The following is a 26,362-nucleotide window of genomic DNA, read 5'->3' on the forward strand; positions in this document are numbered from 1 at the left end:
TACAGTACTATAGCACCAGAGTACAAGAAAAATGTGTTTCCCAATCCTATATCTTACAAAAATTGTTTTCTAGATCACAGCAAGTCTACCATAAAGAAAATATGATCAAATATGCATAGGTAGATCTTAGGGGAAATTTTTACTATTTTTTTCTAGAATGAGGGGAAAATCAGTCTTTGTTCTTAATCTGATATGACATTTTTCAGCCATGTGGATTTGTTTTAGTGGTAAATTTTAACATTTTTGAATAGAGAAAACGATTTCTATAGCACCATATTTACGGACAGAGGATGGAGCTGGGTTAGAGGAATGTTTGCCCAGAGTGCACAAAGCCCTGGACTTGATTCCCATACACATAAGGGAAGTATAGGAGCGCACGCCTTTGTCACTTCAACACTAAGGTGAAGGCAGGAGGAGCTAAAGCTGAAGGTCGTCCTCAGCTCCAGTAACTGCAGCCCGAGCTGCATGCAGTGTAGCTCCAAATAATAATAATAATATGATGCTACAGTAGACAATCAAAAGTAGCAACCAGTGTTAATAATTTGTTACTCTATCCTTTTACAGTCATTCTCACATGTAAACATGTATATACATATATTCTTTTCAAATGCATAAACACATGACCCTCCCATTCCTAATAATATCAACTTTAGGTCTGGCATTTAAGGATTTTTTTTTCTTTTGACTAAAAATAGTAAGTGGATCCCATTGGTACAGACTTAGATTGCAGATGTCGGCATTTCTTGTTAGGTGTACACATTCGCAGCTTCCCATCCGAGTTTCCATCCTCACACCTGCCCACCTCACCTTCCATGTCGCTCTCTGTGTCCCTCTCAAAAAACTACTGTTGTTTTTCCTGAAGTAACACGTTAGTTCAGGAGGATCTGGATATTAATTAATATAGCCAAGTGGCCTGTGAGGTTAACTGTGTTCTCTAATGGAAAGCTCTGATATTTAAAAGCTTTAACAGATTATAGCTTTCAATTTTTACTAACTGTGCTACTATTTTTTTCATCCAAAGACCTTGCCATTATGAGCACGTGAGCATTAGAACTGTAGTGACAGATTTTATGTTATGGCTTTGTTCAAATTGCTTAATTCATTAACATGAAGCCTTTTATCCATGTGTTAAGGACGGTATAAAGTTTATTTAACAGCTTTTGATATGCATGTCTACACAAAGACACAGCACTGTTCCTAATCATTTAAAGCACTATTTTTTTTCTTGAATTTGTTTTGAGGTGGATGGGTGTGTGTGTGTGTGTGTGTGTGTGTGTAGGGGCGGGGGTTGGGGGACTGGAGACCTGAAGGCCATGCCAGTGTAAGGCAAGCACTCTGCCACTGAGCCATATTCCCAACCATGAAAAGGTTGGGCTTTTTTTTTTTTCTTCCCCTTGTTGGTTTTTTAATGGGTCAGAGAGTATACCTTAGGAAGCTAAGGAGCTATAAGTACAACCGAGTCATCTGCTGGGAGAATGTGAAAGAGCAAATGGATCTATTAAAAAGCACGGTTAGGCAAAAGAAAACAAAAAGAAAAGTGACAATTATTACTATTCATGAAAATACAAGCAAAACTACTTTAATAGTTCTCCAATATTACTTGCAGGGGAGGGGGACCATAAGTCATGCTCATCATGTGGGCACATTAAGACCTTCTCTTTTCTGTTGACTACCAGTGTGGGGAATAAACCTGAGACAGGAAATAGCCTACCCTCTGTCCCCTTCAATTTTACAAATGAAAGCAACTTGGGCAAAAGACTCAACAGAATTAGAAATATATCTTAAACATGGGTTAGGGATTCTTTTAATAGATTGGTATCTGTAAACTTCCTGAAAACAAAATACAAAACTAAAGGCTCTGGTTTAAACTTTATGGTAATTTCTGTGTGGTTGATAACATAATTTCTTGCTCAAAAATGAGAGAGGCGTTGTCAGAAAACATGATCCTTTCAAACACTTTAAAATCCTGTGTGAATCACATATTTAATGAGTAACTCACCGCCCTTTAGTGAATATGCAAAACCGGCCACAATTTGCATATATTGACTTGTTTAAATTCAGATTTTATATATATATAATCTGTAGCAAATCTTCTTTCAATATGAACTATACTTAAATTTAGGACAAAATAATAACTTCCAATTCCTCTTCGGAGTTCCCTTGTTTTTGGTAAATTAGCCTTCCTAAGTTTTTCATGTGTTTTCCGTGTAAAAATTGTTAGTTTTATTGATAATGACATCCGCCAACACACAGAAGCACAGAGTGGTCTGTCAGTGCTGCCGCTGGGGAGGTCCTTAATTATGTGAGCGTGACACAAACAGCCGCTTTCTATAGAAGAGTGTCTCCATCAAGATTAGTCTCTGATACTTGAGAGTAATTGTATGTCTTTGAGTTTCCTCTTTTTATACCTAGTTCTGACAGCTGTTCTATAAAGTCTCCAAGTTTTTAGGAAATAATAAAAATTGAAAAAAGAAAGAACGGACCATTAAAATTTCTTACAGTATTTAAGTGTTTGAATTGTTCAGGGGGTAAGTTTGAAGGGATAAAGTTTATCTTATTAATCTTTACTAAACTAAGGTTATAAATCTGATTGCTTTCGCTGACTAAAGCCAGAATGTCTCCCATTAGAAGTATGCTAGAGAAAGTGGGCCTGTGAGCTGGTACTCTTTGGAACTGTATTTATTATAGGTTCTATGAGGTTGCATAAAAGTAGCAGAAAGAAAAGAAACAGAAGGGCAGTAGCTGATAGATTTTTTACCCCTATGACAAAAGAAATCAATCTAATGTAAAGAAGAGACATCATGTATTCCCATTCCCCTACTTAGGCTTAAACACAGGAACAGAGAAAGTAATAAGTCCCAGTTCCATGATAAAAGAGCTGGCCCTAAAGGAGTAAGAGTGGTTGTTACATATTAACTACATTTTCTTACACTTTGTTCCACCTCTGCTTTTTTGTTTTGAGGGGAACAGTTATATGTGAAGTCTCAGAGTTGAAGGAGTGTGGCTTGTTTCTTGTATATATTCTATAATCATCTTGTACATTCTGCATGACATAGGAATTTTTTAAAACCTAGCATTACACTATTATTACACATTACATAAACATTGTCCAAATGCCATTCCTGAAATAATTATAGAATACAGTGCTAAGTGGTATGTGGCTACTGTCGTCAGTGTCCCAGAGAATGAAGTACTGACTTTGATCCTCTCCTCCTTGGCCATATTAAATAACCTATGATGGTGAACTCACGGAGGGCCACTTACCTAGCTGCAGCAAGATAGGTCTGTTGTGTAGTTCATGAGTGGAGAACTAGATACGCAATGGTCACGAGGGCATTGCTGTAGACACTAAGTCCTCCACTGTGCCGTGCCAGCACCAGCCAACAAACAGTGTTAGAGAGTGATGCCTTTCTCAACGGACTATCAAAGACAGCATTTAAGAGCAGCATACCTATAGCTTATAGAACATAAGCACATAAATATTTTGATTGTCTTAAAAATTCTACTTTCCTGAAACAAGCCATGTGATTGCCTATCTTTGGCCCAGTGGTGGTTTGCAGTAGCAATTTAGCTGGTCTATTTTGAACAAATTCCATGGAATTAATTGACTATTGTAGACAAAGTTCTTTCTCTGTTTTCTCCTCCCTCTCCTCAAAAAAGCAGATGTATTTTCAGTTCTCAATTGCTTCTCTTGGTGTCTGGGATCTAAGTGGGACATGAGAGAGCAGTTTAGTTTGTTGGTTCTTTCCATTTGTCATTAGGATGAGATTTTTTCCTCAGCTACTGTCAAACTGCAGCTTTACCTAAAAATACACACTTGAAATGCCAAAACTTCACAACAGATCTAAGCATAGAACCACAAAACAATGCACCAACAATAAGGATAACAATGTATACAGCTACCTAAGTCCAGAGCGTTTCTTGCCACTTACTCATTTGCTTCAGAGTCTGCTGTATTGGCCTTCATGTTCTTCAGACTAGCAGTAAGATTTGTACCAATAATTTCATAATCTTGAGCTCTAACAGGAGGAAATCCATTGCTGTTTAGTAAATGTCCTAAAAAGCTTACCATGCATAGGTGTAAAAAGAGAATTCTAGAATTCAGTTTACTAGCAATCTTTTCCCTCCTACACATGTACCCTACTGGAATTCAGCAAGAGCATGACTTTGTCTACCACTGTGGCCCTACTTTCACCCTACTTATTTTTTCATATGACAATCAAAGCATAATAAAGATCAGAGCCGCTCGATGAAATAAGCTAGCTCTCTATAGACTGTAAGGAAGGAGGAGCAGTCCTTCACTCAGCCATTCTTGGCATCCTTACCATAGATAGCTAAGAGTTGAAGATGAATAGCAAATTCAGGATCATTCTTGGCTACATAGCAAATTAGGCCAATCTGGACTACATAAAACCCTCTTTAAAAAAAAAAAAAAAGGAAGGAAGGAAGGAAGGAAGAAAAATGAGAAAGAGCGAAAGAAAGAAAGGAAGGAAGAGAAGAGAAGAATAAAAGAAAGACAGAGTTATGGAAAGATGTCAATTGGCGTTTATTAATAGCCAATATTGGATACCTACTTTATATGACTGCATTGCAGTACCCTTCATATAGACTTTCTAATGTGTATAACTGCCTCATTAACTTCATTATAATAAAATTGGCTCCATATTACCTAACTAGTATATTTGAACCAAGTCAACACCCAAGACAAAGATTGTGCTCAATCAGTTAGGGAAGGCTATGTAAGACTTACTCAGACTCTGACACACAGACGCATGCATCCCAACAGTAATAGAACATAGTCTGGCCTCCCTCAGCGTAAAGTAGCTTCAGGTTACTGGCAACTCTTTTACCCAGAACTGTTCCCTATAAATGGGATTATTAGCCTCACCAAGAGATTTTTGCTTAAAGGAAGATGCATTCACTCAGTTTAAGTTGCTCTTCATCAATAGAGCTTACTTGATCTTAAGTATAGATTATAGACTGAACCTCCACCCCTGGTCAACTTTTAAAGTTGGTAATTTTTAAAGGATTCGGATGTTGGGACCAATGATGGAGCATCCTGATTCCATCTTTAGAGACTGAAAAGACAAAGCAGTGCTCACTGGGGTCCATGGTTTCATTCTCATGAACTGAAGGTAACTCTCACTGGGGTCCATGGTTTCATTCTCATGAACTGAAGGTAACTCTCACTGGGGTCCATGGTTTCATTCTCATGAACTGAAGGTAACTCTCACTGGGGTCCATGGTTTCATTCTCATGAACTGAAGGTAACTCTCACTGGGGTCCATGGTTTCATTCTCATGAACTAAAGGTAACTCTCACTGGGGTCCATGGTTTCATTCTCATGAACTGAAGGTAACTCTCACTGGGGTCCATGGTTTCATTCTCATGAACTGAAGGTAACTGGCTATGTTAAATCAGTTTGGAACTAAATCTTAGCAATGTTACTGAGAGGTTTTGCTTCTTACAACTTTCCCTGACAGCTGACTGACAGCTCACCCGGCCCCCATACTCTGCAGATATTATTCCAGTCCCTGTCACACTACAGGATGGGTGCTCCTTTTACAGGTCCATACTCCTCCCCAGTTCTTTAGGGAGATGGTTTTCAAACTTCCCTGAGTCACCTCCAGGGCTTGTTAAACCTCATGCCCACCTGCATTTCTGTACAGTGGGACTGGTGAAGTGAGAAATCCAAGGATGCGTGTTTCTAAGACATCCCAGAAGAAAGGATGTAGCTGATCTGGGGAAACTACCTAGTACTGTGATAGATGAGATTCTATCTGACCTACAAAAATACTAGAAGAAAAAAATTAGAACTAGTACCCTGCTACCTGGACTGCCTTGAGATATTCACAAATCGAAAGCAAAATTTTATAAGTTGACTAGAGTTTTGATAAATCATTTTATCCTCTTTTTATACTCATTACATTTAATAACCTTTCTGATTCCCTCTCACTTTTCAACACCTATCTCAAGATCTAGCTGGCAGGGATGGATTATAAAGACATGAAAATCATCATTCACATAATATGGGGACTGAAGCATGTTCTTAATTTATTAAGTGATTCTTGCATATAAATCTCAGGAAAGGAAAGTGAATGATGACTCAAAAATTACTGATAAACTTGTTGAATATAAAAATATTAAGACCTGAAGGAACCTAGAAATTACTTTAGTCTCCAAACTTGACATTTTGTAATCTGCATCATGCAATATATGAATGATTCATAGGTTAGGTAAATAGACTTAGGGGCTTTAAATGCTAATTATTTCTTGAGATATATGTGAGGCAAAATAAACTCATTTCCTTTAAAACATAACACTGTCCTCATCATCTTCCTGAGTCTTCTCTGTGTTTTCAAGATAGAGGAACTATATAGTGGAGTTTATGTTTCTTTCTTAGTTAACAGTTGGTCCCATTGCTTTCAATGTAGAGATTGTTCCCCTAAGCACACATTAAGTTTATTACCTTTTAAAAATGAATAACACTTCAAAATAACTTACTCCATGTTTGCCAGCCGGGTAGAGATTGTATAGGCAGAGTCTAGGTGGGTAGGTACTTAGTGAAAATACATAGGGAACTAATGAGAAAAGAGTTGTCAGACATCTTTTTTAACTCAGAGCTTAAGAAAAATAATGTGTGGGACTTTTGCATTCAACTGTGTTAATTAGGCAAAGTGAATAGAGAAATTTGGTTTCAAATTGCCAAGGATCATTCAAAAACATTACCCCCACCCAAACACACACACACTTTCACCTATCTTTAACTACAAAACAACACAACCAGTTTTGAGGGCCTGTACCTCTTTGATAGATCATTTGCCAAGCACACCCCGGGTCCCATCCCCAAAGCTAAGATGTTTTTAAAGGAGAAGTAGTTTTTCTCAGACTTTACTAGTTAGATGAACTTCTTATAACAGTTTCTACACCACACAAATATATACTATATATGCATATACAGAGATTCCAGCCCCTAAGCCTTGCTCTTGGAAACTTGGTTTCGTATCATTTGTTGTTGAACCTGGAAGTCTGTAGAGAGGGGGAGAGAAGAACATTCGTGCCGAGTATATGCTTGTGTGTCATCCCAACTTCAAAGCTAGAAAAGATCGCATTATAGCTCTAAACAGTCAACGTCCAGCACAACAGCTGATACTTACAGCACCTATTACCGACTCACCTAGGACTGAGTCTAGCAATTCATAGAAATTGTTTTAAACCAAGAGCCTCCTTTTAAAACAGCACAGAATCTCCACTGTGCCTCCGAGGAACAGAAAACTCTTTACCATGATAATAACAAAAGTATACCCTTAATGGTTACAGCTTATATTTGCCTCGGCAGAGTTCTAAGCACCATTAAAATAACAGCATTTTCTCCCTTTAAAATTGAGTCCAGTTGGGCCAACAAGACGGCTCAACAGGTCAGGGCACTTGCTGCCTAGCCTAATGATAGAAATTCAGTCGCCAGAACCTACATGGTAAAAGGAAAGAACCAAACCCAGTTATAGTGTCATCTCCATAACACACACACACACACACACACACACACACACACATATAAATCTATTCCAAAAATTTAAAGTCCAGTGGGACTCAGACATTAGTTGACATGGCATATTAACAAGGTCAGTTTGGATTCTCATCTACAGGGATCGTGACTGACGAGTTAACATTTTGAATTGTATTGTTCATGTCTTATTCTAATTATCTGGATGCTTAGAGGTGGTGGTGGTTGTGATGATGGTAGTAGCAGTGGTTGTTACAAGATCTTGTGTTGTCCAGGGCAACCTCACACTATCTAGGTAATTTGAGCTGACCTCACACTCCTGCTCCTACCGACTCTGCCTACAGAGTGTGGGAAACACAGGTGCCAGCCACCGCCACCACCTCCAGTTGAAAGCTCTTCATTGCCATCACTTCAAACTGAAAACTTTGATTTCTTTTTTTCTCGCTGAAATTGCTTACATTTAGATACTATGGCGTGACATTGTGGAAGGTGGTCTTCTTATTTTTAATAGTGTTAAATAATATTTATTGCTTGCTTTAAACACACAGAACCCTGAGGCCTAAATCCAGGTGTTTAGTTAGTAGTGTCGCATTGGCCAGCTTCTTTGATATAGCTGGAGAATACGGAGGACACCAAATGTCTGCCTCCACTATTCTCCCCACCCTGCAAGCTCAAGTTCCAAAGGCCCTTTCTCACCATCAACCCCGTTTCTGAAATTCTATGCAGCCTGAGTTCATTAATCCTTTTCAGTCTCTCACAACTTGACCCTCTAATTCTCATAACATTTTTATCAGTCCTTTCTCCTCAAATAGTAAGAATATTAAAAACATCCTTAATTTTGGGATATTTTTTAATGTGTCACTCCTAATAGTCTTTTTTTTAATAGTGTTCAAAAACTACACATCATAAAATTAAACACTCAAAAGTTACCTAGTGGACAATCATATTATTTGTATGTAGCCAAACTAAAGAACGTTTCTGTGGGAAAACTGAACTCCTGTGCCATTCACCTCCCCCATTTCTCCCTAGCCCTACCCCATCATGGGTTTTTTCACAGCCTTTTTAAAAAATGTACAAGTCGGGGATGGCAAGATGACTCAGCAGTTAGGAGCACTGACTGCTCTTCCGAAGGTCCTGAGTTCAAATCCCAGCAACCACACGGTGGTTTACAACCACCCATAATGAGATCTGATGCCCTCTTCTAGAGTGTCTGAAGACAGCTACAGTGTACTGATGCATAATAATAAATAAATCTTTGGGCCTGACCAAGCAGAGTTGACCTGAGTGAGTAGGGTGACCAGAGAAACTGGAGCAAGCAGAGGTCCTAAAAATTCAATCCCCAACAACCAAATGAAGGCTCACAACCATCTGTACATGGACTCATATACATAAAATAAATAAATCTTTAAAAAATGTACAAGTCACTTCTGAACCCCTCTTTTACAATGGATTTATAGTTATTGTCACTTTGCTCACCCAATAAAGCTTTATCTTCTTACAGTTCTAGCATGCAAAAAGATTTAGAATCGCAAAGCCCTTGTCCGTATAATGGAGATTGTCCATATAATCCTTGTTACTAAATGGAGGATATTTTGTCCTGGGATTTCTTCCAATGAAAGTAAGCTTTTATTCTGAGAACTGGGGGGGACTCATGGCCATTTTGTGCTTGCTTATTTGTTCAAGATTTGAAGCTGCAGTTGCCAGGAAAAGCAGGCTTAGATATTAGACTTCACGTGGCTCTTTCCAGTGGACACCAGAGGTTCATTTTCTTCTGACACATAACGTGTATCACATTGGATGTTTTCCTAGAACCTGACAGTATTAATATTTATTAAATAATTTCAAAATGTTTTGCTTAATGCAATATGAAACTGTTTGGCATGAAACAACTATTATGGGAATAATATATTTGGGTATAAAATAATATGAGTAAAATAAAAATGCACTTTGTGACAATAAAGTCTCAAATATTGTTTCCAGAAACCTTGGCCATCAGACCACTCAATGCAAGATTTTTCTTTTTCCATCAGGGGCAATTTTTTTTTCATTAGATTAAGTAGATTTAACTAAGGAGGTGTGGTATATCTGGCTGGTTCTGAGCAGACCAAGCAATTACTTCTCTTTCTTTTCAGTGTTCCTCTTGCTATTTAGAATCTCTCCTCGTTGTGTATTATTAGCAGACCTAAATCACAGCGCTCCATTCAGTGCCCTCACTCCCCCAAGCTCAGGCTGCCAACATCACAATTTAGCCGCTTCTCCATTTGCCATCTCTGATAGATTAGCACTAATATTGTACAAGTAGGAACCGGTAGAAAGCACCAAGTTTCAGCCTGGAAAGTCCCCAGGTTCTGAGCGTTCATTTTAAAAGTCATTTACCTTTTATATAATTTATAATCCTGAATTGATTTAGAATATAGACTGCCTGTGGCACTTATGGTAACTAATGCTAGTTTGAATTCATTGTTCAACTTTTTTAAAAGGCTCTCACTTAGGTTTGAAGATATAACAACCCATGGTTCAAGAAGTTCCTTTCACTAAGGTATTTGCATCTGATGTGAGACTTACTCCATAGAGCCACATGCTATGTGATAGAAACTTTTACATTTTATATAGAAAAGACTAATCTTGGGTAAACACAGAACTTGATTCTCTACACTTTCAATAATTAATTCTAAATGACAAGTTAATTTTTTACACAGTAAATTTGGTACACAGCATAGCTTTAAACCAAATTGCATATAATGCTAAATTACTTGCTGTATTTATAATATACTTAAGAAAACCAAAGAATTTTAGGTGTTTATTACTCAGACTATTATTTGAAATCTTTGTGGAGTTTGAAAGAGTCCTAGTCTTGCCTTTGACCTGAGGCGCAACGATGCTGTTGTATACAGGGCAGGGGAGGAACCTCGTCTTGGTTTCTAGCAGATGGTTTTTCTGGGCCTAGGACGAGGAACCTCGTCTTGGTTTCTAGCAGTGTTGAGGAACCTCGTCTTGGTTTCTAGCAGATGGTTTTTCTGGGCCTAGGACGAGGCATTTAGCTCTAAGAATGCTATTCATCTCACTCAGCACTTGTGGGGATTGGGTCAGGCTAGGTGAACTCTGGACCCTTCTCATGGCTTTATCCCTGGAGCCAGTCAAACTTCTTAGCTATCTTCAACTTCCTTCTCTGGCCTTCATTGTCTGCAGCCGCTCTTGCTGTGTCTGTCATTTATTGACCATTCTGTCCTTAGCATTCTCCATATGTAGTTACGGCTCTTTTACAGTTTTACTTCTAATTTGTCTAGTCCCCATGATTAACCTCGTGTGTGTGTGTGTGTGTGTGTGTGTGTGTGTGTGTGTGTGTGTGTGTGTGTGAGTGTGTGTACACGTGCATGCGCTAACACAGAAATTAATGATCCTATGTAAGTTTTAACTAGACAAAAGCTTTAAGCAGGCAGTTCTTAGAGTCTGATGAGATTTTTAGACATGTGACCAAAATCTTGGTTAAGGATACATCAAACTTGGTTTCCCATAGGAAAACTCTTACCTCCTTGACTCGAACATAAACTTAAAGGCCTCTCTCTTCCTCCTCTGCATTCCCTCCACACCCTGCCCTGTACTGATTGCAAAAATCATCTCTCTTCACTTAATCACTGCTGTTCTCCTCCTGTTCCTTTTCTGCCTTGGAAATCACAGTTCTTAGCAGAATTTTAAATGGTGACGAGTGATAATGAAAGTGACCATTGGAAGCCCGCTAGGGATGCTATATCGTTTTTGTTGCAAAGATGCTGCAGAAATTAAGGTGCAATGTGTGGTGGGGTCTTCTGGTTTCTAAACATCCTAAATTTTACTTAAAGACATTTTTGTGCCATGCCTAATGTTACTTGGCTCTAAATATCTTTTGGAGCCTAATCAAACTTGTGTTTCCCTTCAACAGCTATTTCTTTTATCTGCCATGTTCCAGGCAGTGTGTTCATACCTATGAGAAGAGTGACGCTATCATAATTGGCTGTATTGTACATTTAGCAATTGATCTTTTAAATATGTTTTTTTTTACATTTTGTCAGTGCACTAAATGTATTTCACTCATGCAAACAGAGAAATACAACAGTACTATTTTAGACAGTAATTTTGTCTTCATCATTCCAAAGCTTTCTTGCTGTCCAGGAATGAAATTAGCAATCTGTCCCATCTCACGCCTAGAGTGCTCAAGTGGCACTGAGCTCCTAAGCAGCAGGCATGGGTGATAACTGTGCATCCCCGTGAAGACATCATCTAATTCTACCATGGTTTCTGTAGCTGGATGGCATGGCATGGGGGCATTTGTAGTCTGTCTGACTTGAGCCTTAGCTCACTCATTGTCTAGTCCCCAATCGCTTTCCACATAAAAGAATTTACAAACAGCTCCCAGCGCTCTTTACTGTAGTGACTGTCACTGATGAGTCCAGTAGAATAGGCCTGATTCTCTTCAGGTCATTTGAGACACCCTAGTTCTCACATAGGAACATTGCAGTGCACGCCACTCAGGCATACATTGAATTATCTGTGGTAAAAGAAACTGGTGTATCCTGAACATTTTCCTGTGACTGTTCATTAATTATTATTTTCTAATTGAGTTAAAGACTGAAACTTTACATTTTAAGTTATGTAGAACTTGAAATCATTTTCCAAGTTCTTTCACATGCTCAACCTCATTTTGTCCTGATTTAAGTTAGTGCTAGCCCCTCTTAGAGATACAACACTGAGGCCCTGGCGGGTGCCATGATTTGCCATAATCATCAGAGCCTACCTAATAATGGAATAGCAAGGCATTAATGAGCCCACTGATGAGCAAAGCCTTCATTCTGACAGACAAATTTTAAGTGGCAGCCTTGAAAATTAAAATTGGTCAGTTTAAACGTTTTTATAGTTAAAGGACTTGTAAGACTGCATTCTGGGCAGATGTGGTGGGACGTGCCAATAACCCCAGCATTTCTGAGTTGGAGGCAGGGGAACACAAGTTCATGGCCAGCCTAGACTACATGAAATTCTATTAAAAAAAAAAAAAAAGGAAGAAGGAAAGAAAGGAAAGGAAAGGAAAGGAAAGGAAAGGAAAGGAAAGGAAAGGAAAGGAAAGGAAAGGAAAGGAAAGGAAAGGAAAGGAAAGGAAAGGAAAGGAAAGGAAAGGAAAGGAAAGGAAAGGAAAGGAAAGGAAGCATTTTAGGTACCTCCTTGCTTTCACATAATTTTTAGGCTCAAGTCTGGTGGTCCTGTCAATACCCAGATATCTTCACTGGATTCTGAATGTCAACACTGCAGCCTAACTGCTCTCCTTCAAACAGGCATTACTCTCCCTGTCTGAGCAGCCTAATCCCTTGTGCCCCTGTTACCTCTTATCAGTGTACCTGCATTGTGAGTTTAACTACCTCATTTGCATAGTAGGCCTGATAAATCGCCTAATGAGTTTTTTCCCTGATGTTCACTTTTTGTATTCGTCTAGTTTATTGGTTTTTAATATATTTTATTCTTTAAGAACTTCATGAATACCATGAACCTATGCACAAGAGATTGATGAGTGACTATATAATAAGCTTAAGGAGACTGTTCTGAAGATCCATTTGAAGGTAGTGTGAGTTTCTTACCTAACTAACTCAAGAACCCATGCCTCTGTCCCCCTCCTGAGGGTTCACAGTGAACAAGAGCGAAGAGTCCAGAGAGCCGCATTACCTTCAGTCACACACCCAAATTCAATCACATTCATTCCATCATCTCTGTTAGAGCAAGAACTCAACACGTATTAGAAATATCTCCACTTCACTAGGAATAATAACACTGTGATCAAAGTTTTAAGTAAGAAATTTCACAAAATGAATGACCCCTGTCCTTGGTATTCCTAGGTTACCAGAGTTGTAGCATTGCTGAGGAATTCACCATCTTAATTTCTGAATTTTACATGCAAATGGGATTATTCTGACCTTATATTTATGGCCATAAAAAGTTAGTGTGCAACTTGGCCTAATCTGCAAGAATTATCATATGTTTATAAATTATCATATATTTAAATAAGATATGTATAAATTGCATTTAAAAATGCTCCATATGACTAGGATTATCAAGGAAGAGCTTAATAGAAGTTCCACAACTACCTTTTACTATGAAAAGAATAAAACTAGAATCTTTATAATCAACTTCTTCCACTCCCTTATTCCACAGCAATGATTTTAATGATATTTCTAGGTTCTGGGTCCCCCTAAATTCTCAACCACTAGTACAGCATAGTAACTAGCTTGGTGTCAGCTAGTCCTGGATTGAAGTCCAGATTCTATCAGATGCATATCAAAGGCATTTAATCTAACTTTACAGTGTTCTGAAAGGTATTCATTCAACATCCAGTTTGTACCTGCTGATCACCCACTCTTTTCTACGCCATCTTCTGTCTCCAGGGCCTTAAGTCAATTCCAGAGCAAAGGGTCCACTGTGAACCAGTTGCTGCTTAAGAAAATTAAACATTCTAAGATACATGAAGCTGTAGCAAAATACCTGTCACATAAGAAATGTTAACAACATTATTAAACTTCCCAACTTGTAATCTTGGAAGTGTCGCGTTATTGGCACACGGACATGAATGTGTAATGAAATTTGCTTGGACAGAAAACCAAAGGCACTAACTGTGTAAGAAAAAATGTACATGAGACTCCAACAGAAATCAGATTATCTGTTCATCCAAAGACATGATTAAGAAATGAATAAGATTATGATTAAGAAATTAAAAAAAAAATTCCCATCTTTCAAAAGCTTAGATAGGTCACATGAGTTGAAGACTAGTTGGCCGCGCACTAAAAGAACTCTCCTGTCCCTTCCTAAACAGGGAAAAACCTCAAAGATGTCTTGTAGTTTCTTCAAAAACCACCTAAGTGCTCACTTCAGAACTGCACAAGATCCTGTAGAGCAGTGTCTCTACAGCCAGTGTTCAGCTTGTGCTCCGGAGGCAGTGGGAGCGTATGCTGATTTAAGATACTGCTGGGCGTTTTCTCAGCACTGGGGGAAGTTTTCTCATCCCTTTATTCTAAAATTGAAACCATCATTACAAGTCTGTGTACTGACAAATGTCTGTAATCTCAGGACTGCCAGTTCAGCTAAGGCACAAAGTGAGTTCAAGACCAGCCTTGGCTAATAAGAGCCTACCCCAAAAGAAAGCAAACAAACAAACAAAAAGATTACGGTTAGGTGTGGGACTCATTTCAAGTCCTTTAAAGGAAGAAACTTAAACTTAAACTCCTGGGTCCCGGAATGTAAGGGGCTGCTACAGTTTGGGCCCAAGGGATCTTCATAGAGCGCTGTCAATGTGTGAGCTTGGTGACGCCCTCCCCCTTGGGTATCTGAACTGTATGCTTTCTCCTTTTAGCTCACACAGGAGCTCTGTTTTCTTCTGACCCTCAGAGACTTACAAAACTACCAGGAATGTTGACCTGACTGTCACCTGACTATCACTGTGTTGACTGCTCGCACGTGTCCCTTGTTTCCTCTGAGAGGTACACAGGAACCATTAGGGTAATTGAACAGTTACAGGGAAACTATAGCTGAGAGCCTGTGTTATCTTATTAATTTATTGTTTATTAGTAGTATATCAATTTACATTTATTAAGTTTTCTATTAACAGACATGGTAATAATTATAGGTTACAAGAGTCAGCCTTCTTTTGTTTTTGATTCAGACTAATTAAGTATGTGCCTACACTTTCACTATTAATAAATCTAAATTTGTAATGTGGAGTGAGAAACCACTTTTCAAGGTAAGGAATGGCAATTTTAGGAAAAGTAGGTTACTCATTTCCTTTTCCAGCATACCTTGCTATAGCCCTCATTGCCCAGGGACGTTATGTGTTCATAGTTTCTCCCTCTACGCTCAGGTGGAGGTGATCGTGAACATTCCCATCTTATTTTAGACACCTTTGTATGACACATTGTTCCATGGGACAGTATATGCCTTTGACAGGTTGTAATTGAAATTAACAAAAGGAATAAATTGGGAGAGTGATTGACTTTTGATTACAGTTTTAGCTTTACAGATGAATGCTTGGCACTGCTTATGAGGAAGTTCTGTTCAGTACATTAGCATTTTCTTCTCAGAACTAACAGAATCTTTTTTTATTTCTAGAATGACCATAAAGAGTAATAAGGTTATTTCTGTAGGAAAACTAAGCATCCATTAGATATCTGACTCAGAAAGTAACCTCTTTAAAACCGATGAACACGGCAAAGAATAATGGTGAGGCAATCATAAATGAGGACCCACACTGGCATCCCTAGGCTTTTAACATGGAATGCTATGTGCATATTTCACTGTACCAAGCAGCATAAGATAAAATCCCATCTCCCTCCCACCTGCTTGGGCTGAGTCTGTCTCTTTTCCGAGCTGGCTGTAGTAGTCCCTTTAGAGTATCAGTCCTGGGTTCCATTCCAGAGTATGTTAGTCCTGTGGGAGAGTTTGAAAGGGAACATTTTGTGAAGAGAATAAAGCTGCTACTTTCTGATGCTTCTGAAGGAAGATTTAGATGTCTGTCACAGTTCTGCTTTTCAATTTATGATTAAAACACCATTTCCGTGGTGTCAGTTTCAGTGACCATGGAGACAAGGAACATCGCCATTACCCAAAGAGTCCCTGTATTCCCATAAATTACAACATCCCCACACCTTCTCTCCCAATTCCCAGAAGCAGCGTGGTTCTGTTTGCCACGTGGCCGTGTGCTCTAGGATTTTATCTCACTGAACATGTATCTATTTTCATTTTGGCTTCTTTGGTCTGTCTGTCCGTTAAATCGTCCATGATGTTGAGCTGCGCAGCAGGTTTTCTTTTTATGGCTGATAAAACAGTCTTCTTAAAACAGATCTGAACTGTGCATCCAAGGTGATGAACAACTTCACAGCAAACCTGGTGAGAAAATGCTGTCCAGCATTGAGACGGTACCCGTGACTCTTAGACACATCTCCCATTGTAACTGGGGCTGTGTGGATCAGGCAGGGCTGTTTGGGACACTTGAGTTTTTCCACAGTAAACAGAGGACTCGGGTGAGAAGCCATCAGCCACCACAGTGGCCTTCAAACTGGTTCTTCCTCTCACAGTAATGCTGTGATTTCACAAAGTGAGCGTTCACAATAATTCCAGGTGAGGGAATACTCATTGTAAAGCCTGGTTTATCTAAACACCCTGGAAAGATGGACCTGGTGCAGCATACCTAGCACTTGAGAGGCAGAGGAAGGAGAACCACGGGTTCAAGGCTGTCCTGGGCCTAACTTTGTCTTTTAAAGAAAAACGGTAGATCTAATAATACTTCCATTGTTTGCCGAGTTGGTGATACCTTGGTAGCTATTGTGTTCTCTAGATGATGTAATGGGGACCTAATGAACTCAATTTTATAGTTAGAAATTGAGTTTGACCTAGAATCCCAAGGAAAGGTTCTATCAATCCCAGGTGAGTGGGCACATCAAGACTGACATCTGGATTGCATCTGGCTGGTCTAGACATCCTAATGCTATCTGATTATTGCCATTCAGCTCTTGAGTCAGTGAAATTCTAGCAATAGCAGTGAGTTTGAACAGATCTTTACTGTGAATCTGGGGTGCTGTGTGCTACTCTATATTGCAGAATGCCTAAAGGGTGGAAGTCTTCATCATCGGTTGTCTTGTGCAAGAGTTCTATCTGTGTCCTGTAAATAACTGAACTTGATGTTGCCCTGCATCCTCTCCTGCCTCCACCTTCAACACTAGGAACACGGGGATCACAGCATGCCATCACATGCCAATAGCATACACAGCAGCTACTCCATTGCCATTATGAGAGGGTGACACCTCATTCAATGTGTAAATAATTACTTGGCAGTAAAAAGAAGCCATATAGCAACTTAATGCTAATATCAGATCATGGGAAAAGATACCCAATGAGATCAAAAGTAGCCTGAGTGATGAGAGAATACTAATTAAATGATTATTTTAATTTCCTAGCTCTCAATATCTATTTGAATTCTCATTCCTTTTATGTCACTGCCCACCACTAAGTACCCTACAATCCTTTGTTGCTTCTTCTTAGGTACGTGTGTGTGTGTGTGTGTGTGTGTGTGTGTGTGTGTGTGTGTGTGTGTGTGTGTGTGAGAGAGAGAGAGAGAGAGAGAGAGAGAAAGAGAGAGAGAGAGAGAGAGGGAGAGAGATCTGAAGGTGGGCATGCATGTCACAGTGCACATGTGGACGTCAGAGGACAGCCGCATAGAGTCAGTGCATAGTCAGATCTCTCCATGTACCTTTAGGTGGGTTCTGGGCATCGAACCTCCGGTCCCCAGGCTTACACACCAAGCACCTCTACCCAGTGCGCCATCTCGCCTGCCCTTCCCTACCTATTCAGACTCATTTTTCTCCTGGCTTCAGTCTGATAGTTCCAGAAATACTGAAATGAAGCTTCTCTTTAATGTGACCTACTTTCATGTAGAATTTCTCATTTTTAAAAGGCCAGCTCGATTTGAATTACCAAGAGAACTTTATTAGTATAATTTAACCTGTAAGGAAAACCTACAGAGCCATCATTATAAGCCTCAAGGATATATTCTCAATTCTAAAGACTGCTAACTTCTTTTGAGCAATACCTAAACAGTCCAGCATCATTCTAGTTGTAGTAATTAATTTTAATTAACAGCCAATAATGTTTTTTGCCAGATGGAAAAATGAGGGATAGCCCCTATTCTCATTTGAATATGAGAAATGATCAGCTTAATGGGAGAAAGGTAAAGAGATCAGATCGATCGTGGGTTATGAGTTGGAGAATTACAAACTTCATTTCTTGGTGCATATATCCTGTTGAAGTATTTTTGAAAAGTCTCAGTATAAGATAGAGTTGACATTAAATAGCTTTTTTCCTTGCATTTGCTTGCTCTGGAAAACACACACCAGGTTTTTATGGGGCTAGAGGTGCTGGCTTGGGAGCTGAGCAGAGGCTTAGCCCGCGCAGGGCCCGAGGTTAAGTGCCAAGCACTCAGAAGAATCGGCTTCTCACGTCTCAGTTTTTAAATTCATTACAATTTTTGTTATTATTAGTGAACATGGTGTCACTAAAAATGCCAGTTTTATATACATGTGAAGTGACTGGAAGTTTAAAAACTCAAATCAAAAGTTAATATCAAAAGCCACAGTCTTTCCACAGAAGGTATTTGAAACCACAACTCTGATTTTCACAAGAAATAAGTGGCTGTCCTCTCTGTACAGTGGGAAATGGGGGAGGGACCTGTTCTTTAGCCAGTGAGCTCAGGGTGGGTGGTGGGAGCAGGGCAGTCTTCTAATTACTAATTTTATTGGCAAATAAAGTTGTGTCCACCCACTATTGGGACTTACATAGGATTCTTCAGGATTTAAAGTACTTTCTGTAAACTTGTTCTCAAAGAAAGTATAGTGATTTATTTAAAGACAATTTATTACTCAGAGCTGTGGGAGAGTTCTGAACCACCAAACTTTTAGGGCTCAGCTTGCCTTCTTTTTTTTTTTCTGAAAATAAAATCAGTTTTAAGTGTCACCCAAATTCCCATTTTGTCAGTGGAAGAACCAGTTAGCACAATAAAAGAATTTTAGAACTGGAAAGGACCCTTGGCATCATCTAGTCTTACCTTAGAGGTCACTAGGTCCAAGGAAATCACTCTCCCACCCACCCCTAGTACTGGTTTTTCCTACTTTAACCCCGGTCCTCAGATCCTAACTGTATGTATGTGTAACTGGCTCACCATTCCTTCTGCTAGCCTCCACATTCATGCTGGTGGGCTGCAGCCGTGCGGCCGGCTTTTTGATTCACTGCGTCTGACTTAGTTTCAGGAAAGCATCGGCTGCCATAAGCAACAGCTTGGCCTTTAACTAGAACACCTGGCAGAGACAAAGATGCATAGTCAGTGCTGTCACTGGTACTCTGGAAGATGCACATCAGTGGGCCATGTCATGGTGACTTCAGAATGAGTAGAGCTGCTCTGTAGTCAGGTAGTGATACCACCTACCATACTGTAATGAGGCCAGCACAGTGCTTCATGGAGAGACTGCCAGGGGGAATACAGTGGAAAGCTTATTTGTCCATCTTCTCAGTCCTGTTTCTCATACATTACATCAGCAGGTATTTCTTTTGCATACTCTGCGGGGTCTGACCACTACAGCAGAATGTAAGCTCCTGTCTTTGGCCCCCAAAGATAATAAAAGATGCTTGGCCTAGAGCAACACCCTGTCACTGTCTATAGAGTAGAAAAGCTACACTCAGCTTGAATAAGTTCGTGCAGTTCAACAACCCACTTAATTAACGTAGCCAGCCTCATCTGGACACAGTGAGAAATACATGTTATAACTGTTGTGAGACATCTTACAAATAAGAGTTCCACAAATGTAACAGCTAGAGAAAAGACAAGTGAATACGTAATACAGTAACAATGGGGTATTAGATCAGCTAAATATAGTTGGATTATTATATATAATAAGGACTTTCTGTGTCTGTAATTTTAAGAATTTCATGTATTTTAGTGATTTTTAAGTATTTCTCTAACAAATTTTAAGTGCTGAAACTATCAAAACCTAGTACTGAACAAAACTGTAGGATTTGTAGATAGATACTTATCTATTCTGTGATTGACCTGTCAGCATATTGGGCTTAGTTTGGTAGAGGAGGAAGAATATTACCAATGATTTGTCATGCATGGTCCTTTCTGATTTGACTATATTTTCAATGTCTATTTTCTCATAAAACTACCATATCACTTTCGGTCTCAAGCTCTAGCCAGAAAAGATGAAAGGCTTATATAACAAGGCATTTTTCCAGACACCTTTACTGTCAGTCTTAGAGAGTAAAACAGGCAGTTCTCAACCTATGGGTCTCGACCCCTTTGGGGGGTCACATATCAGATATTTATGTTACAATTCAAAACAGTATCAAAATTGCCATTATGAAGTAGCAACAGAATACTTTTATGGTTGTGGGATCATCGCAACATGGTATCACCACAGTGGTATGAAGGCCATAGCATTAGGAAGGTTGAGGACCACCGTGGTAGAAGGAGACTCTTAAACTGTAGGGAAAGGAAGTGATCCTTTCAAAGAGCCATCTCCTGTTCTGTGATGATGAACTAATCCCAGTTTTAGCAGGAGGACTTTCATGTTTTAGACAGCCTTCTCACGGCACTCTGCCAGGTCAGCCCCTGGCATAAGGGAACCAGACACTCTGCACTCCACATGACTGACTGACAGTCCACTCTCCCCTGAATGACAGTTTTCATCTCAGTTTTCAAAGCAGCAACTTCAATTTCATTACACTTAGAAAGAGTAGACATATTCAAAATGTAAATGTGTGTGCATGGCAGTTCTTTGAACTATAAAATAATACAGTTATTACATGGTAAAGAGCCATCTTTAACTCTTACCTGATGACATGGGAATTCAACAATATGGGAAGCGTCCATTCCATTCTTTGCTTTGTTCTATATTTTGGTGCTTTGGTCTCCATTGTCCTTTTATCCTTGTATTTCTTCTAAAAATAACTACTACAACACATTTCCCCCTTAGTCTTTCTATTAAAATAAAAGAGGTAGGATCTTGTAAGATCAATATCACACATTTTTTGCTGCACTGCATAATAAGAGTGAGCAGTTAAGATGGGAAACCTTAGTATTTAGTACTGTTTTCCAAACTTGGTTATCAGATCATAAGTTGCTTCCATGATTGAAGAGAGTAAGTATACTATATAGTCAAATAGACCAAAAATAATAATAATAATAATAACAGTAGCTAAGCCGGTCTGTTTTTTAAAGCATAAGACTTGCGAGCATCGCATGGCAGCATTGCTAACCTTTGCTTGAACAAGCTCTCCTGGGACCGGCGGGTCTGTGGACTGTTTTCACTATACTTGGACATGAATCCTCAAAGAGACAGGCTCTCAACAGCTACCACTTAACAAACACTATGCTGGTTTTTGGCAACTATAGTTCATCTTCCTGATTATATTTGTGACGTTCGTGGGACTGTACTAGTACACAGAAGATGGACCTATATACGTATTTAGGGTTTGAAACAGTAGAATTGTGTGCATTTTAGAAAAATATATGGTAACTCGTGGCACTTTGAAAAAAGGAATGTGCAATTATAATGGTTTATACCACTTTGACTTTTTTTTAACCCTAGAAGTACTCTTACTAGGCTTTAGCGTCAAAACCAAACCTAATGCTAAAACTAGCGCTTTGTTCCTCCCGTTGACCCTGTTTGATTGGTGATGTGGAATGTTTCACACTGATCATTCCCCCACTGAATTTTCTTATGTCCTGACCTCAACACCTTCAAAGAATGCTTCCAGTGAACCCAGTGATGGTCAGGAAAATCCATGACCATTCACTCTTGCACTGATTTAAATATAAGCAATTTTCTTGTCAAAATATTTTTTAAGAAAATATTCAAACATTTTAAGTAGTGTTTATTCATTTAAAATAGTTTGGTATATATCTAGATAGTCACATTTTTTCCTAAAATCTAGGGGGTTTTCCCTCACACAAGTAAGTATATATAATTGTACTTAAAACACACCCATTCCCCCGCCAAGGCAAATAAGATATATAGTAAATGGATCTCTGTGTGGGTATGACTCCCACATAGATAAACTTCTGTTCCGTCACGGGCATTTTCCTGTGCTATGCCAGTGTGTTGTGAGCACAGGGGGTAGAAATGCTAACATTAGAAGTTGACATCAATACAAATTCCACATAAACTTACTGCGATAGAAGGCATCTATCTGCCTGTAACTGAATAATTTACTGTTGGTTTTCTCCAGCCTTCCCTGCTTAAGGCTGCACAATCATTTTCAATGAAGGAAGATAGAATCTATGAACAAAGAAGTTTTGTTTTGTTTTGTTTTTTTAAATGGCCCCATTTGGCACACTTTGAAAAATCTGTTGAGTTTGTTTTTTTTTTTTGAAGTTCATTGGTCGCTTACAACTTCTGAGTCTTACATATAAATCACAGCATTTAAAAATCACACATTTCCCCTGCCCTTCAAAATGTATTCAGAATTGATCCAGACTCATAACTTGTAACTTCTAATGATTAAAACTTGCCATATATACTGAAAGATTAAATGACATAAGAGCTACAAAAGATTGGTAATTAATAATGTAACCCCATAGACTATCAAACTTCTGATAGTTCTGGGTTTCTTGCAAAGCCTTAAAATATTAAAAAAAAAATTACCTAAAAAGAGAAGGCACTTTATTATCTGGAGCTAACTATTTATCTGTGTAGAATTTGTCTAAAAAAATCCCTTAAAGTATTCTTTATCCTTTTATAAATGTATCCTATTATACATTTTTCTAAAGCCACGTAGAATATAAAGTGATAAAGTAAACTATTTTAATTTAACAGAAAATCGTGTTACATAGTATAAAAAATGAATAATACAGAAATGAAAATAGAAAAAAGTATATGTGATAATGGTAAAAAGTGTCTAAGTTAACCTATAATCATTTGAAATTACCATGTAAAATTTAAAGACTCTCAGTGAAAAGAAAAACTTTAGACAGCTTTTATTTGTTGTTAGTTCTTATCTTTAATTATCTCTACTTTGTCTTGAAATGATTATCAAATGAGAGGGCAATCAGACCTTCCGCCAGCCTATCACACCTTGGTTTTGTTTCATGAGCTCTGTTAATGAAACCATAACGCTTAAGAAGCCATTTTGTTTCTTCTTTTCTCCAGTCATCCAGACTTGGTGAATTATCAGGTTTAACTCATTCCTGTAGACTTAATCGTGCTGGTATATATATGCTCCCTCTTAGAGAAATCAGTCGTTGATTTATATAATGCATTTACTCAGCAGAAAAAAACATTATTTTTTTTTACCCTTGCATGTTGATCCTTAACATCTGCCAACATAAAAATGATAGGCTAGTATTTTCCAATTTTGTTTGTGAGCAGTATTCCTAAACATTCTAAGAAAATGTTTCCCATGTTGTTATTTATTTTTAAGTCTCTACACTTTAGCCCTTTTTCTCTCCCTAGTTTTAAGTATTTTAATAAATGTAAATGTTTTCTAGACAGAGTCATTATTTCATGATAAAGGAAAGAGTTGAGTTTATCAGGTCTTTCCTTATCAAGGAAAGGCTAAAAACAATTGTTTTTTTGTTTTGTTTTGTTTTTTCTTTTTGTCAACTGTTTGGTTTCTGTCTTTGTTTTAAAATAAGATATATTAACCCAAAGGTGTGTTGACGTCAAGGCATGAACAATCGTAATTGTAGATCTATTGAGTATTTTGTGATGCTGAATAACAGGCTTTTCTCAACCTCTGTGATGCTAAGTATTTTCCTTAGAACGTTTGTTTAATGTTAGATTGTTGTTCTGAAAGATGTTGGTCCTAGTGGGGTTTTTAAAAACTTGGAAAACAAACGCATGTATTACAAGTATAGCAATGAATTGTAACCTTACCATACAGTACTGATACTCTACTTTCAAATATGTTTCACTGTTAAATATAGACAACATAACGTTACTGCTGTACTGTTACTGAGTACTCTCTCCTAAAGGACCCTGTTATCACTACTCCAGATTAGATGTGGGGCAGACACATGATTGACTCCTGTGTCTGTATAGACCCTACCAGGTATATTCTTCTCTTGGTGAGTAAAATTGTATTTTCCATGACATCAGTACTTTGAGATCTGAATATACCTGTATCAATGTTAATTGCACATTTCGTATACAGTTACCTTCATTTGCCAAAATTGGCGTAGGCTAAAACTGGAGGGTTTGTTACATGCTTTCTGCTGGAAAGGTTTTCAATTATACTAGGAGTGGGTTTGTACTGTGAAAATGGTGGGGCTCCCTTTCAGATTTCTTATCTGCTAAATTAAATTAATATTTTTTCTTTAGCTCACAAATTACCCTAAATCCAGAGAGAATCTCAACCTTTTTCACTGTTGTCAGACCAAGCATAAGGAACAGCCCTATGATACTCCAAAGACAGTTGAGGAATAAGGACTAAATCCCTTATGTTACACTGCAGAATAAAGGCATTCGATGAAAGAAATGAACTGAAGTTCATCATGAGCGCAAGGCTTCTGTACTTGGCGTTCCTGCATGGAAAGGAAAACAGGTATGGACGCCATTGGCATCATATTCACACTGCCCTTATGCGGAAAGCCCCCCACCACACTGGAGGACTTCTGGACTCAGTCTGGTTTGCTGGGGACAGGGGTGGGGGTGGAGGTCCTGTTTCTTTAAACCTTTCATTTTCCAAATAGCTATTTGCCAGCATTGAGGGAGGAGGAGACATATAGACTTGAAAATACTTTCTTAAGAGATCATGTAACTGTCTAACTCTGAGTTTAAATTTGGAGGAGGAAGGATCACTTCAATCCGCTGCCTCGTATAAGAAACATTTTTTATAAATCTGTAACTGCGTTAGTGTTAACAGGGTACAAGGTGGTTTTGTCCTGTATTGTATTTCAAAGGTTCTCATGGGTTGTGACTGTATTGTACTGTATGAAAAGAAGTCAGAACTTGCCTTGTATTGTTTATAATGGACCATAACTCATACTAATTCAGTTTTCATGTTCCAAATTTTTCAGTGATGCATGTTCACAGTTAGGTCCTAAACTCCTGTGGTGCTAATTCCTCCATAATCCAATGGTGCTTTTTGTGGATGCTAACTGCACACATGCTGAACAAGGCTTGAAACTCAAAAGTTCCCTCCCTTCCTCTGTTTATATGAAGTAAAATACAATAACTTGAATTTGTCTCAAAATATTCACTGACAATCCAATAAACTGGTTTATATGTGTCATTAGTTTGGATTCTTATTTTTCAGAAGTCAACTCAGTCACGCTGGACCCCCAATGCTGATCTTATATGTCTTTATTTCGTTATTCATTTGTGCCTGCAAATTTATGTTGTCTCAAAGAATTTAAATCTAGTTGGTCTAACTTATGAAACCGTGTTTAGAGAGAATCCATAAAACCAAGCCCTGTCAGACCTAAAAATAAGTATGTTGCAAAGACCAAACATGGGCCTTTGTCTGTTTTAGTAGTTTATTGATAATTGACCATTGGATTGGGCCAGAAGAAAACATTTGCAGGAAAGCAAGCCGGCTCACACCTTCTAAATCTTTATTTCATCCTAGACAACACTAAAAAGACTCACTCCTTCAGAGCCACCTTTAAAGTTAGAATTGTGGAATTGAAACGCGGGTTGGCAGCAGAGTTCCTGACTTGCATGCATGAAGCCTTGGGTTCAGTTTCTGCAAAATAAAAGTCAGAAGGAAAATTTTACTCTTCAAGTATGAAAATAAGGACAGAAATAATCCAATTATAATTTCCCAGAACAAACTGACATCATATATCAGGACAGATGATAGAGAAATGCATGATGATGATCTCGTGAGATGTTAAGCTTTGCCCGCTATACCGAGAACTGTCCTGTAAGGGAAGCAGCTAATAATCTCTATGAAATCAGAATATTTCTCCCCAGCCAGAGATAAATTTAATACTAGAGCCATATGTGGATTTGCATTCTAACCTTGTAGCTTTCCTAGCCACTGGAGATATTAAATTTTGAAAAGAAGAAAGAAAGGAAGCAAATTCCTAAAGCTCCTCTGACAACAGTCATTGACATCAGATATAAAGGACTCAAGCTTGCCTGTCTAGCCAGTGGGTCTGGCGACAGAAAGGACATTCCTGTATCACTGGGGGTCCCTGTTATACATTAATTTCATCTCAAATGGCTTCTGACATCAGAAACTAACATTTGGAGAGTGGAGGCAGAGGCAGCCTCCTTTGACTCTTGGATAAATGCAGTGTTCCTAAAGCCCAGCCTCTCCCAGACATATTTCTGCCACAGCATTCCAATTGCTACAAAA

At 38.6% G+C, this 26,362-nt stretch overlaps 1 protein-coding gene across 5 annotated transcripts in view; it reads left to right on the top strand.

Moving 5' to 3' along the window:
• Window positions 1-25,294, top strand: part of Purg (purine-rich element binding protein G) — a 31,854-nt gene extending 6,560 nt beyond the window's left edge. For 4 of the 5 annotated variants that reach the window (XM_011242166.3, XM_006509205.2, XM_017312994.2 and 1 more), the window contains one exon: window positions 24,379-25,294. Coding sequence is in view for 4 of the 5 variants with exons in the window: in XM_006509205.2 (XP_006509268.1) it covers window positions 24,379-24,483 (105 nt within the window). In the remaining variant the exon portion in view is untranslated. The remainder of the gene's footprint in view (window positions 1-24,378) is intronic. The other variant, NM_001098233.1, reaches the window with a different exon arrangement.
• The last annotated feature ends 1,068 nt before the right edge of the window (window positions 25,295-26,362 follow it).

The sequence above is a fragment of the Mus musculus genome, chromosome 8 (assembly GCF_000001635.26).
Source record: "Mus musculus strain C57BL/6J chromosome 8, GRCm38.p6 C57BL/6J".
NCBI classification, from domain to species: Eukaryota; Metazoa; Chordata; class Mammalia; order Rodentia; family Muridae; genus Mus; species Mus musculus.